The sequence below is a fragment of the Limanda limanda genome, chromosome 18 (assembly GCF_963576545.1).
Source record: "Limanda limanda chromosome 18, fLimLim1.1, whole genome shotgun sequence".
In the NCBI taxonomy this organism is placed as follows: domain Eukaryota; kingdom Metazoa; phylum Chordata; class Actinopteri; order Pleuronectiformes; family Pleuronectidae; genus Limanda; species Limanda limanda.
The window spans coordinates 7559067-7574329 of NC_083653.1; the positions used below are offsets into that span (position 1 = coordinate 7559067).

Genomic DNA, 15263 nt, shown 5'->3' on the forward strand with positions numbered 1-15263 from the left:
TTTGTACAGTGAGAGAACATGAATAGTCTGAACCCGTGATTCAGCATTTTGATCACGGACACTAAGGTCACGTCGAAAAGATGCACAAAATCTATTTGCATGTCTATCCAATCCATCAAGCAAAGTTAGCTCCCCATGTTTGATTTGGTTTCATTAGCTGCAGCTTTCGTACCTGGAATATTTGCGCTTCACTTCTGTACAGTGGGTGGAAGTAGAGACGTGTCCTCCATCTTTATATACAGTCAATGCTCTATGTGGGTAAATCGTGGTGTGCAGACGATAAAGGTTTTATGATCACCTGACATTCATGACATTTTCTCAAATTGAAGTTTGCCCTTTACGTTGCTTTAAGAAGTCATACCAGATAAAAAAACAAATGTTAAATCTCCCTCTCGTAGCTGTGGCGTGTGGGTCCTCCTCAAGCTCCCAGCCTCAGAGGTTCTACCTGTAATCTGCTGGAGACAGTTTGGTTTGTATCACCACTGGGACCACGTCACCGCCTGCATCTGCTCCAGCTGTTCTTTCTTCACTGGTACTTCTCAACCTTCTCCTTTTGCCTGATGTTCCTGTCAAACATCACTACTTCCTTCTTCCACCTCCACTATGTGTGTGTGTGTGTGTGTGTGTGGTTGCTTCGCCAGCAGCTGCGTGTCAGTGTGGATCTTGAAGTCCCACAGGATCTTAGCTGTGTTCTTATCAATCACTTTTGGTCGTATGATTAGTTCTTCAAATCCGTGCTCAGCACAGATGTTCCTGTTCTCCATCCCACCCTGCTACTACAGGCTGGACCGTCTTTTCACTGTTATCATTTCCCCAGCGAACCTCCACACGAGAGAACTGAAAGAATCCAACATGAAAAGACGATTGAGGATTGTGTCTCGTGATGAGAGGATGCCTTGTTTCAATCAATAACTATTTGTTTGTTCAATTTGACAGGTAAAAATCACGTTTAGTGAACTTTATGAGGGCGACTTCATCGTTCTCTCAACAATAAAGACGGTGAGTGAAACCCGGCTGCTGACAGAACCTGAACGCTCTCGCTCAGAAGCCAATTAACGGAATAATGAACTGAACTAACGTCTCTCTTAAACGACTGTTACCGGCTAGTGTGACAGCAACAAGTGTATTTTAATCAGAGTGCCCTCCAGTCGGAGTGTGCGTTTTATAAAGCCCATGAGAGACTCTCGTCCGATGAAGCTGCTCTATCCCAGAGAACAGAACTGTGTTCATAAAGCACCGTGAATGCCTCAATTTGCTGTGGATTGTTGTCAGGCAGGGAGGAAAAGCAATAAAACTATTATTCTCTCTCCCTCCTTCACACACACACACAGAGACACACAAACAAGACAAAAAGCTAATCTCCGCTACCACCGCTGTGGCGTTCCTTATGGGTGTCCAATGAAGCATGCAGATCAGCGTTGAAATAAAAAGAGCGATCTGTAATGAAACTCCCAGAGCCCCCCGAGTAAGAAAGTAACAAGACAGCCCATAAATAAGACACAGAGAACGAGATCATAAGCGGCTCCGACACACACGCGGGAAGTGGGACACTCGAACAGGAAGTGTCCCGGTGATTTAATGACGTACCTGCGATGCGGAGAAATGTTTGGAATTTGGGGCAGACATGTTGTGCAGCTGTGAGGAGTCGCATTGAAATGAAAGACGGTAATGTCGCCGCTGGAAGGTTCTGATCTCAGTCGTCAGTTTGAAATGTAAAATCGTGAACGAGTTTAAGCTCGGGGAATGAATTCTCGCTCTCTCTGAATGATTCATAAAACAAACTGCTGGTTCTTTTCACTCCAAAGGTACGAGAGGCCGCTCTAATCCTCGGATGCAAAACTGATTTCAATTTCAGAAGCAGGGTCTTCCTTCTTGGGAGGGGGGTGAGGATATCAAAAGATGAACTTCAAGTAATGACTTTTCTAAAATAGATGGATACCCTTCAGGAAATGATGAACTCTCCAAATAAGACGTGAGAGAGAGAGAGAAGAGAGAGAGAGAGAGAGAGAGAGAGAGAGAGAGAGAGAGAGAGAGAGAGAGAGAGAGAGAGAGAGAGAGACTTGATTTCTCGCTCTGGAAGGTGCGTAATGCATCTGAAGCGTTTCCAGGCTGATTGAACGAGCAGGTGTCGCCCCCCCGACAGAGACGGAGACGCAGCAGATGGCGAAAAAAAAAAAACAGAATCAGGCCAAAGGGAGAAAATGACGTGTTGGTTTCTCAAGTTTATTCGATCTGTGGTTATCAAAGACAATGCCCAAGAACATAAGTTATGAAAAAAAAGCCTTCATGGTGTGGGTGGGGGCGTGGTGGGTGGTGGGTGGAGGGTGGAGTTGGGAGGGGGGGAGGGGGGGACTCTGAGATTTGATTCGACACAGCATCATCATTTCTAGACAGATTTTTTCCTCGTTTTTTTTTTTAAAACAGCAAAAGTAAAAAAAAAAAAAAAAAAAAATTAAAAAAAGGACAAACAGAGAGATGGACAGAAGAGGAGGAGTCTCTCAGTGGAGTGCTTTCAGTCTCAGGACGGCTTCCTGTTTCCGGGAGTGGGTGGAGGTGCGTCACCCCACAAGAGTCTCACCATTGTTCACTAGAGGTCACCAGCGCCGCGACTGGAGATCACCCTTGTTCCAAGTGCTGGTGGGGGGGTGGGGTGGGGGGTGGAGTGGAGTGAGGACAGTTTCCCCCCCCCCCCCCGCCGCTGTCACAGCCAGCCTCCCGCTGCCGGCCACACAAACACGATTCGGTCAGGAGGAAAAGCCAGGAATAAAAACACACATACAGACACACACACACAACCAGGCACCAGGTCGTCACATGGCACACACACACACACGCACTTTGTCGTCTCTCACTCACACACTGTACAGTTTAGAATGCACAAGCCCCACTCACACACACACACCAAAAATTAAGACGGTTAAAAACACGCAATAAAAGCACAATATGGTATTATAAAATTAATTGCACATGTAGAGACAAGATGGAGGAAGTACAGTGAGTGGCGCAGGGGTCGAGGGTCGAGGGGGGGGGGCGGGGGGCAGCGGTGAGCATGGCAAGAAGAGGATACAGTACATTCAGTAAACAATAAACCAGGAGACGAAGAACCCGAAACAAAACAAAACAAAAGGCAAAGATTAGAATCAAAACCAGCGAAAAAGAATTAAATAAAAATCAGATTCTTCCAGTTTGTCATTACTCTTTTTTTCCCAGTCATCGATTGGAAGCTCACTCCCGGGCGTGACGCCTGCCGGTCGCTCAGTCCGTCCCCCGGTGGCGTCACGGCAGAGTGGGCTCGGTCATTCGTGTGGATTTTTTAATTGTTTTCTCGCGGGTTTTTTTATTATTTTTTTTTTCATTTACTTAAAATCAATGTTCACGTCTACATCTCTACAGACCGGGCGTCAGAGCGCCGGGCGGGGGAGTAGTGGTGGGGTGCAAGTCTTCCATGACCCGACATATGCACAGGCATTTACACAAGTGCACGCACGTTCGCCTGAACACACACACACACACACACGCTCTCACACACACTCTCGCTCACATTCGCACTCAGGCATAAACACACAGTGCATTCTCATTCCTATCACCCCTGGGTACAGGCGTCTTCTTTTCTTCTCAGCTTAGTGCACTAAGTATGTCTCTCTCTCCTCTGTACAAAAGCAGCCTCCTTCCCTGGAATCGGAGTCTGCGTGTTTCTCCTCGCTCCTTCGCTTCCTTTATTTTATTTTATTTTTTAAATTGAGTTCATTTCTTCTTTTTACTTCTTCTGAGAGGTGAGCAGTTTGTCCGCCTCGGGGTACGTCGGGTACTTCACAGTCTCGATCTTCTCTTTGACCTTGTAGGAGGGGTAGAGGCCGGTGCGGCCCAGTTTGCGGTTGATGCCTTTGGAGTATCCGTCCCAGTGGTTGCCCGCCACGCCGATCACGTCGCCGGGCTCCAGGGGAATGTCCTCGCTGTTGCGCGGCTGGTGCGGGAACACGGCGATCTGGTTGTGGGCGTTCTGGCCTCCGAAGTAGTAGATGTCGTCCAGGGAGTAGAAGAAGGAGGAGGCGTCCGGATGCAGCATCTGCATGATCTCGTAGGCCACGCGGCAAACCTGGAGAGGAGGCAGGGATTATTCTCATTGTTAGATCTGTGCATGCAAAGGAACATATTTTAAAGGAAATACAGTAGAGCTGCAGGAACACAAAGGACTTCTCACTACAAGACGAACACGTTTCCTTCCACTTCTCGCTTAAAGAGGGATAAAATGTGCTAAGCGACTCATTCCAGTTAGATCCTTGAAGTGCACTAATAAGCCCAGAGTGTGAACAGGAATTACGTGGCTAACACGCTCATATTAGGTTTGGCAGGAAGCACATCCACTCCACTGGTAGAACTTGCTATAGAGCAGCTGAGTTGATCAGTGTATCTGCTTCACACAGCAGCTAGGACCTGATTTTTGTTTTATAATGAAAAATCAAAGCAATTTTGTTACATCTCATCAATTGTTATTAGGAGCCCAGTAACTTGCTATTGAATAAAGCCCCATCACTGGTATTTGTTTATTCTGACTCTTCTTCATACAATCTCATTTAGCTCTTTGATTCGTGGTAATTGTGAATTCAATCAGCAGCTCAGAGTGTGTGTGATAGTTTCCTCCGTGGATGTGTCTGTGTTCAAAACTGTTAAACCCAGGCGTGAAGTCAGTGGTGCAATACTTCACCGTTATTTTTGAGAATGTATTACCATGATAGCAACGTGCAACTTCAGAGGAATTGTGTGTGTTGTTTTGTTTTGTCTTGTCAATCTAACAATTTATCTCTAATCGGATTTAAAAAAGAGTTATTGGAACATTATGGAAGTCAAATGTTAATATTTACATACGATGGATGTGTAGTTAATAATAGATGCCCCCTAATGAAAGAATAAATTAAATCAAATACTGTTTGTTTGAACTACATATTAATTTTTTGTCTCAAAACAAGCGCACATCAAAACCTGAGTCAGTTTTTCTTCAGCTTTGACGGCTTTCATCCCGACATCAAACCCGACTTCTACTCTACAGAGAAAACACATCAGAACAGCACTTTATATCCTCTTGTTTTGAAGTACTGACCTGTGAGGAGAAAGTGCACACCAGGAAGTCGGTCTGGGACAGGAAGTGGATGTCCAGGATGACGCCTCTCAGCGAGTTCTCAGTGTAGCGGTTGTGGAGACCTGCCGACCACGAGATGGAGTTATCGCTGATGAACTCGTATTCTGGATACCTGGACGGGACAAACAGAACAGAGTCAGACGAAGACACAATCAGCATCATTCCTTGTTTTCAGATTAAAAAGAAAGAACAAGAATAATAATTTTTACCCAAATCAAAGTCGAAACCACATTTGATATTCCATGTGAACACTTTGTGTGATCAGGAAGTTACCGACTTCTTCCTGTGTTGCACTTGATTATCACTTTGCAGCAAATACACTCAGGTGATGGTGCGACCTCATGTAAATAAATATGCGCTGTGTGAGATGTCACGTTAACAGTATTCACCTGTGTGAACACATACACTCTCACAAGAAGCAGGAAGTGTAATGTTGCCATGGTTACAGTGAATTAGAGTGTGGGTGGCAGTGTGAGCCCCGGTCCATGTGAGTGTAGAACAGGTATTTGTTTTAGGTGGCTGACTCATGGAAAGGGTAATTGAATTGTTTTTTAATTTTCTTCTACCTATACATCACTGTCATTATAATAGGACAAATTTTGAAATCCCCCCCCGACACACACACACACACACACTGACTTGGTCTTAGCTTCCTGCAGGAGGGAGGGGTCGTCGGTGGCCAGGTAAACTCGTTTCTTGTCGATGTGGACGCGTCGGGCCAGATGTTGGAACTGCTCCTCCACATGCAGCATGTACTCCTCTATGGGATGGAAGGCCGCCTCGGTCCCCACTTTGTCCGTCCTCCTCACGTGGACGCTGCAGACACACAAACAGGAACACACACACACACATACACAGTGTTACAAACTAGTACTTTTGGGTCGAAGCAGTGGATACATGTCGTTTTTCATTCACTCCAAACTAAATGAAAGACGCTATCGAGTATGCTGTCTCTTTAGTATTGTCCATAGTTTTTTTTGACACTTTCAGATGCAGTTGACTGCTTGATCAACAAGAAACGATTTTGTAGGGTTATGTCAGGGATTTACAAATCGATCTTAATTGAGAGAAACAAGGTGAAGTTTGCTGACATTTGTTTCGGTATAAAGAAAAAAAAAACTACAGCGCTGAAGGTAGAAATAAATGACTGACAGTTTTCTTATTTTTACTGACAGAACCTAGTTTGAACACAGTTTTTGACAATAGCTGTAAATCCATGTCTTGTTCTACCTTTTCACAACAGTGTGTTTTTTTTTTCTTCTTTCCCTTCAAAAGTAAAATCCACAGAAGAAGCGGCACTTAAACGTGTGTAGGGAATATTCCCCATTGTCTTTCCGATGGCACAAAGAAAGAAAAACAAACAGAAAAGGCACAAACAGTGACAGAAAGGAGAAGTTAGAGAAGAAATATATCGAAGCAGAACAATGGTCAGAAAGAGAAATAACCAACACAACCGAGCTTCCCCCCCCCCCAGTGTCCTTGTCATCGCTCTCAGTAAGCGAGGACAAAGACAGACGGCTGTCACCAGCATATACGAGAAAAAGAGCACAGCTTGAAAACAGAACAAAGGACGGGCCAGAACGGAAAGATTCCCTTTTTTCTCTTCTTTCTCTTTTTTTTCTTGACACAGAAGCATCCCTCAAACTGATGGACGCCGAGAAAAAAACACAATTTTATTCCAGCCGGATCTATTCAATTACAAAAGCCACATCTGCATGATGACTTCTGGCCTTGAGGAGCAACAGAAATTTCCGACACCTAATGGGTAAAAGCATTTTCCAGCCTTCACCTAGGGAGGGAGAATTAAGTCGGCACACGAACGCCGCAACACGTCTGCGCTCGGAGCAACACCCAGTCCAACCAGTTATCTCGTGTGGAGCAAAGGGCGGCTCCACTGGAACGTCCAGCAGGGTCAGGAGCTGCAGCTCAGTTAAGAACATTACACCTTTCACTCTCAGGAGCCTCCACTCGCTTTCAGGGATTGAAGCTGTTTCCCTCACATCAACGACGCCTCCGACTCTTTTGTAAGAGGCGAGAGCAGAGACGAGTGAAGAGGAAACAGAGGAAGGTTCAGAGACAGAGAATAAACAAGCTGGAGCTAATTTTCTCCCGCTGACCAGAGATCCATCAGTGAGGAATCGGGGAAGCTCGGGAGAAACAGACCCTTTATTTCTGTGACAAACAAAACCCCAGAGAGTGAAGGCGGGAAGCGGAGGGGGGGGTGGGGGTGGGTGAGCGGAGCGCGTTGGAGCCTTTCATTCAGTCCCCGTCTTTGTGGTCGGACAGAGGTCTTGACTCCAGGCTCTTCCATCTTTTGTCAGGCTCCCTTTTCTCCTGCTTCCTTGATTCTTTCATGTCCGCTGTTTTTTTTTCGTCCCCGTGAACCCTCGTCGGCTCGTCCCTTTCTCTCTCTGTCAGAGCAGCAGAGGCCGCGCTGAGACATAGCTCGGCTCTTAGCGATCTCCCCTCGGCCCCCCCCCCACCCGATCCAGCACTCATCCTTCCAACACTGAAACGCCACAGTCGTACTGGCAGGGCAGAGCGGGTCCTGGAGGTGGGCGTAAGAAGCATACATTAAAAGGCATCAAACGCACCCACGCCGAATGCAGAGCTGATTCTGGCAGACTGTGACGCAGGCACATAGACGGAATTAATTATTTGCTCGACGCTGACCTCAGTGCTCTGGCTGCCTGTCAGCTGCCGGTGCAGCAACTCTTGGCCGCATGGCTTCGAACTGTAGCTTCAATCTGCATTTGAATTTCATATCTTATCGTATCTTTACCCTGTTTAGAATCACTGCTTATGCAACATCTACTTTGGCATTGAATCAAAGGTGCTGAGCGACTATGAGCCTCCACAGCCTCAGTGTCTTTATCACAAACAACTCTGTGGACCTCCACTGCTCAATCAATCAATCAATCAATCAATCAATCAATTTTTATATTGCACCTTTCCAACAATTGAATGTGCTTCACAAGTGATTGACAAACAATAGGATGATACAATTGAATACAAATTCAAAATGCTTTCCCAATCAATCAATAATAAAAAAACAAACAAAAGAAAGTTAAAATAACAAACTAGATATAACCAACTCTAAGATTCTAGTGTAAGAACATAGAACAGATGTAGATAAATTATAATGATGAGATTTAAATAACAATAAAATGGTGAAAGACTACATAAAGCCAGACTATCATTCTCAGCTTCTGCTCCAGTGGAACGACTAAAGAGAAGAACCAGAGGATCTGAGGGAACTTCCTGGTTCATAAACCGCTGGCATTTGATGGGATGAGCAGCATTTATCTGAAGGATATTATCTCACTTGCTATTTTAATGATGGAGAGCGCCTTCACATCGCTCTGAAAACTCCCATAGGTGTTCGGATTTCTCCTTCCTTTGTCACTCTTTGAAAAATAATAGACGACAAACCCAAACCTGTTCCGTGTGATGTGCTGTAAATCAAATTTAGTGCGAGCGCTGATCTGTGTCAGTGGAAAATGGGACAATTTTCAAGCAAAATGGCATTTTAAAGCTGCATTTATCAATATTTTATATTAAAAAAGGATCAAATGACAATGTGTGTGTGTGAACGTGGTTGATTGTGTTGATGAAGAATTATCAGTGCCCCTACAATTAATCTCAGCTTAATTCACTGTTTTGGTTTCATGGCGTCTTTCATCTGTTTTCATCAGGAAACCCTCCATCCAATATCTATAGAGTTTTCCTATGAAGGTTGTGGGGGCTGGAGCCAAACCCAGCAGACATTGGAAAAGAGGCACACAGGTCCAGTTAGAGCCACCTATCAACCTGACCTTGGTTCTGAAGTCTCTGGACTATGGGACTAAGTGAGATTACTTGGAGCAAACCCACAGGGAACAGGGAGGACATGCAAACTCCACAGAGACAGAGCCTCAGCCAAACCAGGATCCGAACCGGGAACCTTCTTGCTGTGAGGCGACAGTGTTAACCACCAGGAAACACAACTCAAAAACTAGAATGGCTGAACTCAATGAGCCCACAACTCAGCAGAGGCCCAACAGTCCCCTTAAATTCAGCACCAGATTTCTCATAAAAAGTAGTCCCGTAAATGTGCCTGGGAATTATTTCTGGTTCGCCCCAAAATGTAATGTGTCCCTCTCTGACCCATACTTCATCCTACTACAACAAACAAACACACAAACCAACTCAACAACCAACAAACACACAACGGGACAGGGGTGAGAACATAACCTCCTCGGCAGAGGTCGTAAATACTAACGAAACTCATATCTGCCTAATGTGAGAAAAGGTAACTGTTTTATTAAAGATTTGCTGTATCACCTGAACAAGTTATGTCGTCTTTTACAGTTTCTCGTTTGTCTCCTCGAGGCCAAAATGTATTTCTCTTTATTCAGAACATTTCCAGTGATGCTTGTTTATTGCCCTTCCTAAGTAACCCCTAATCCTTTAGTGATTTTGAGAATACAGACCATTTGTCCTCTTTGTCTTCTCGGTCCCCGTGCAGCCACACTTGTTGTGTTCTCTGCTGTAAGAACATGTCAGCTGATGTACACGGTTGTAAAACAGGCTCTCTTACAATGAGCTGAAATCCGAAAACCTTGTTTTGTTAACAATGAAAATGAGATGAAAATGAGCTGCTAATTATTGTGAAGAAAGAGTTGCTGTTGCAATTTTTTGTATTTAATAAGATTTCTCTCAGAGAATTTTATTGTAGATTAATGATCTTTAAAACATTTTTTTTGGTTGGTTTGGATGTTTGTTTGTTCGTTTGTAAGCAAGATTACACGAAAACCACTGATCGAATTTCCAACAAACTTTGTTGAAGGTACGACACAAACAACATCTGACAGTTTTCCAGGGCAATGATCTATGGACCTTGATGCAATAAAACAGACACATTGAGAGAACTGATATCTATGAGTGTGTGAATTAGGTGCACTGGATTTACGGTCAGGGGAAAGTTTGGCCTTGGTGCAGGTGTGTGCGCTACTCAGTGCCATTCTAGTTTAACCTGTGGTTTACACCGAGAGATTCTATGATTTCTAAAAACTGTTTGTTTCAAACCCTTTTCATGAACCTAAATATATATATAAATAGGAAATAAATCTGATAAGAGATTTTATGAAAGATAAACAGCGGATTCACCTCTTGGAAACTGCATTGCCATGGTGATAATGCTTCTATGGTATCAGTGGAAGACATCAGAAACAGCAGCAGCGGCAGTAGCGGCCTATTTTCCTTTTCTCTTTGTCTTAGCTACCATTAGGCTGCATTAAATGGTGGCGGATGGAGCTGCAGTGATAGTTGCTTTTAGTGGGTGGCTTTCAGACTCTCTGCAGCTCGGCGTCCTCAAGGAGCCGCAGCTCGAGAGTGCCGGGGGGGAACTGAGGCGTGTGGGGGTCGGCGGGCGGCTGTTGGGTGCTCTGGGGACAAGCCGCCTTTCTGTCCCTCTCGGTACTGTCTCCATAAACCCTTCCATCTCCCACCACCACTGTGCTCTCGCCTTTCTCTTGCACTGACGCTATGGATTTCATTTGCACTTCACACCCCACTCTCTCTCTCTCTCTTCCTCATACATACACACACACACGTGCACACACACACACACACACACATATTGCCCTCCCGCACACTGCTGAGGAGGAAAGGAAAAAAGAGGGGACAAAAACTTTCTTCTACCCACTGTTACATTTCAATACCCCTTTCCCCAGTGCTATGAGTGGAGAAAAGGGTGGCGTATATATACGTGTGTGTGCGCGTGTGTGTTCATGTGTGCGTGTGCAAGGCCGGTGGGGTGGGAAACACAAAGAGCACTTACAGAGAGGAGTGGAAACTATGAGAGCAAGAGAATTGTGGGTACAGATTTGCCCCCCGGAGGGACGTGAGGGAGAGGCGAGTGTGAAATATAAAAATTGGAAAAATCTTGGGAGCAGCTACGAACAAATGAGGACGCAGGAATGATCAAAAAATGAGAGGATGTGAGAGGACGGGGGGAGATTGAAAAAAGTTGGCATGAGTCACAGTAAAAAGAGAGAGAGAGAGAGCATAAAAAGGGGGAGGAGAGTCAAAGAGGACTGGGAGAGAGATATGACAGCTGCTCGGGTGATGAAAGAAGAGAGGTGAAAGCCAAAGAGAAGAGCATCTGAGAAAAAAAAGGTTGGAGAAAGAATGAGAGCGTAACAAAGAGGGAGAGAGGACTAAGCGGAGCGGGACAGGAAGAGCGGTGACGATGGCTCGCAGCGAAATGTAATGAAGAAGGTGAGGAAGAGAAGAGTTATGGGGGCGAGAGAAGCTGGCTCGGGGACTACGAACTTGTGGATGTGGGATTTACGAGGTGGATGACAGCACTAAACCAGGCAGCCTTCACAAACCCGTACAATATAATTCTTAGCGTTTGTTTTTAAAGCGCTCCTTTGACCAGGCGGGTGGAGTTAGGCTCGTGGGACGATACAGAAGTTTCAGACAACCTCGGCGAAGTACCCGAAAGTAATTCCACGTACTTTCCCTCTGCCAGTAATTGTGTGCACTTCTGCTTCACCAAATAGGTTAAAACAACTGTATAGGATCATTTGCAGACTTGAGCACCTGATGGGGGGATGCAGAGAAAAGTACACGGGTAAATAAACATGGAAAACACGTCCAAGCTATTTCTTGGAAGCTGGCTAACTGTGGAATACTGTGACTGCATACATTTACACACAGAGTCAGCGGCTCTCATGGGAACTGAACACCTCAACACTTTCCAATTATGCTGCACCGGACGTAAGAGACGGTGAGTGGAGAGTCTCGGCAGACGGCACAGCTCTGAGCAGTCGGAATAAAAGCCGAGGCGAGATCAAACACCGAAGTAAGAGCTAATGATGGCATATTTAGAACGATCGCTATCATCTAACCTGAACTATTTGTGCCAGGTTTCATGAAAGGCATCTCAGAGGTGTAGTCAGATATTAGGAAATTAGTGGTGATGCATTGCACCCGGTCTGCAGTGTGGATTGAAGCAGAATAAGTGGGGCTATTACTTTTAGCTCCAGCTCCAGGGGATGGGAACATTCAACCACCATTATGGTCAAACCTGACATTTTTGAAAGGAGTGCCATTGAATTCTACAAAGACATTCATGGTCCCCAGAGGATGATGACTTAAATGATTGAGCGTTGTAACCTGTGTCATGTATCTTGCAGGTTCATATATGTGGCTCAGGACTTGGCTGTTTACATTTGAAACTGAAATGTTATCAGAATAAAGCCGGTGAGAAGAGGAAAAAAAGCTTTTATCGAGTCAAATATAGATATTTAAAAAGTTCTGTACCCATAAGTTAATTTGGAATTGCTTTAGATATTTCTTTCTCTCTTTTTTGAGTGAAATGTCTTACAAGAATTGTCATATTTGCGCCAGAGATTCAGGATGAATCATCAGAGTTCACACGACTGGACTTGCAGTCTTGAGGTCGTTGTCAGTTCACACTACACGACTGACTGGGGACAGAGGGTCACACACCACAGGATCTTTCACCAGGAGAAACCACTGACTAGTACGTCCGGTCTCCAAACTATGTTTAATCACGACAACACAAGCAAGAAGAAATTAACTACTAAAAATTGTGTATGGTGAACAAGGCTTTAAATCCATGTCTCCATACCTGTCTGTGTTCATTTAAAGACAGACAGTATTTGTACTACTTGTACTACCAGCATTGTGTATACACTACAGTGCCTGTGTTCCCTGTCATGATGGAAAACATCAGTGTGGCTCACAGTCTTTTGACTACAATGGAGGTTTGTGGCAAAGAGGAAAGAGGTAACATCCGGCTTCAGCTTCAGACAGTAATTGTTAGTCGGATAGATTCTTTGTTGTTTTCGGTCTTTTCATTGGATTTGACAATAAGAGAAATGTGGGGTAAAGCCATCCTTATCCTTTAATTGACCAAGACTATTGGCAATAAAAATACCAGGCCATTCATTGTTAATGGGATCATAAACGTCTTGTAAACGTCGTCTGGATTTACCAATTCTAAAAACAGCCAGTGATGCGTTCAGAGCTATAAAACCGCTTAAACAAAAAAGAAGAAAAAAATAGATCAGTATTTCATATAGAGGTATCCATTATTATTTGGCTTGGATTTGACTTGAATATTAAAATGATCAACTCATGGGCTCATGAGCTGTGAAGTAATGAAAGTGAAAATGCCTCTCAAGCATAAACAAGAGTAGAAAATTAACCAAACAAAACGCTACCATCAAATGAAGTTACTTTTAATACTATTGTATTAGCCTCGTATTAACCTCACCCAGAGCTGTGTTTGTATTCCTCCACAGCCCTCGAGGCTATGTCTTTGTTTTCCTCCTCCTATGCCTTCTGCTTGCTGTGATTGTGAAGCACTTTGTAAATGTAAATGTGGAAAAATGCTATAGAGACAAGGCCATTACTACTTAAGTGTTTATAACCACGGAACAAAAAGAGAAAACCACACACACACACAGAGAGTGAAATGTGAAAGCTGAGTGTTCTCACCCGATGATGGGATGTTTGAAGCCCAGCTTGGCGGTGGTCTGCTGGATCTCCTTCTCCAGCCAGGCCTGAGGGCGCACCAGGTACTTGACAAACTGGGACACCCACCAGACGGAGGGGTCGCCGTGCAGCCGCTGCAGGCGTGGGGCCAGGTCCTCGGGGATCGCCAGGGGCAGGTAAGGGGGCCGGGGGTGGAGGCTGTCCACGATGGGCAGCTCCACTACCTGGACGTCCTTATCGTGGGCCTCGCCTGAAGGTATCACAGAAAAGAGCAGGTGCAGTGTGAGACACTCAGGATTCAACACTTCATCAAAAAGCAAAGCGGAATTTTCAGACTGGAACTAATGATTATGTTCATCATCTTTATTGCAGACGTTCAATTTTTTTCTCTTCATTGATTGCTGAGCCTATAAAATGTGGGAAACAAGTGAAAAACACTCATCACAGTTTCTCAGAGGCGAAAATGATGACTTCATATTTCTTGTTTTGCGGATCAACAGTTATAATTCCAAAGATTTTTCCATTTATAATCTAACCCATAATAATGTAATAGTCATGTTTATTGCTGCTCTGTTCCAGTGTAAATATAAAACCTGTGAGCAAAGAGAGTCCCGGCTTTTGTGACCGACAGCTGCTCTTTGCCTGTCCTTGCTCAAAGGCCAAGTAAGCTCCTTTCTATCACGGCTGTGTCGGGCCAGGGGCTGAGGCAGGAACCTGGATGGAGTGGGATGGGATTGGTCTGGTGTTGGTCTGGCACTGCCCCCCTCCAGTCTCGCCCTGCCTGGCAGAAGCCCTGAGGGTTGAGCAGAGGGCAGAAAGCCCCCATGCAGTGCCAGAGCTCCCTATACATCAAGGCCAACTCTCTGCACACACAGACACACACATGTGCACGACGCACAGCCGCATGTGTGAACAAAGGTGGAAAACATACAAGCAACATGTGCGTGTGCCCAACACTGCAAACACAAAGTGTTGTGAACAGTAGGAGAAAAGTGGCTCAACAGTGGGGGATCCAGATAAAATAACAATAAAAGAAATGTGCAATCACACACACAAACACACACATATACACACACAAAGGGCCCAGCTAATCTCATCTCACCAGAAGGGATATGCCTGGCAGACACAACCTTCACTCTCTTTCAGTCTTAAAACCAGAGGAGTTGTTTTTTTCTATTATTTTTTTATTTGCGTGCATAAACCCCTGATTTGCGTAAAAATGAGTTGGAGGCCTGTGTTCTGTCAGAAGAAAGAAGCTTCACCGACAAGCCCTAATGCAGCTGCAAAACCCAGCATCTGCAACACACTTCCAAATAAAGGGCATAATGAGTGATTAAAAATGGCCTTTCACAGAGAGGGTACGTACAAAAAAAAAAAACGTGTCAAAAACAAGGACAGAAACAGAGGCTTGTGTTTGTGTGTGTGTACACTGGAGCGTGCACTGAATATAAATTGGTAGAAGCATTAAATATTGAAAAGAAAAGATATTCCCAGGCCTGTCTTTGCTTATATAACAGTATTGGCATGCTTCACATAAGGGGGAACGGGCATATTTCAAGGCCTATATACTTCTTGGAACAAATGTACAGACATCCAGTATGTCTTCCTCCCACAG

General features: G+C 44.8%; 1 protein-coding gene across 1 annotated transcript in view; it reads right to left on the reverse strand.

Annotated features, from left to right (window-relative positions):
• Positions 1-3503: 3503 nt before the first annotated feature.
• The window catches only part of fut8b (fucosyltransferase 8b (alpha (1,6) fucosyltransferase)), a 79256-nt gene continuing 67496 nt past the window's right edge, over positions 3504-15263 (reverse strand). Inside the window, exons 7-10 of the mRNA XM_061091722.1 lie at positions 13652-13898; positions 5777-5953; positions 5099-5249; positions 3504-4096 (exon numbers count right to left, since the gene is read on the reverse strand). Of these exons, the coding sequence (XP_060947705.1) occupies positions 3758-4096; positions 5099-5249; positions 5777-5953; positions 13652-13898 (914 nt within the window). The 3' untranslated portion in view covers positions 3504-3757. The remainder of the gene's footprint in view (positions 4097-5098; positions 5250-5776; positions 5954-13651; positions 13899-15263) is intronic.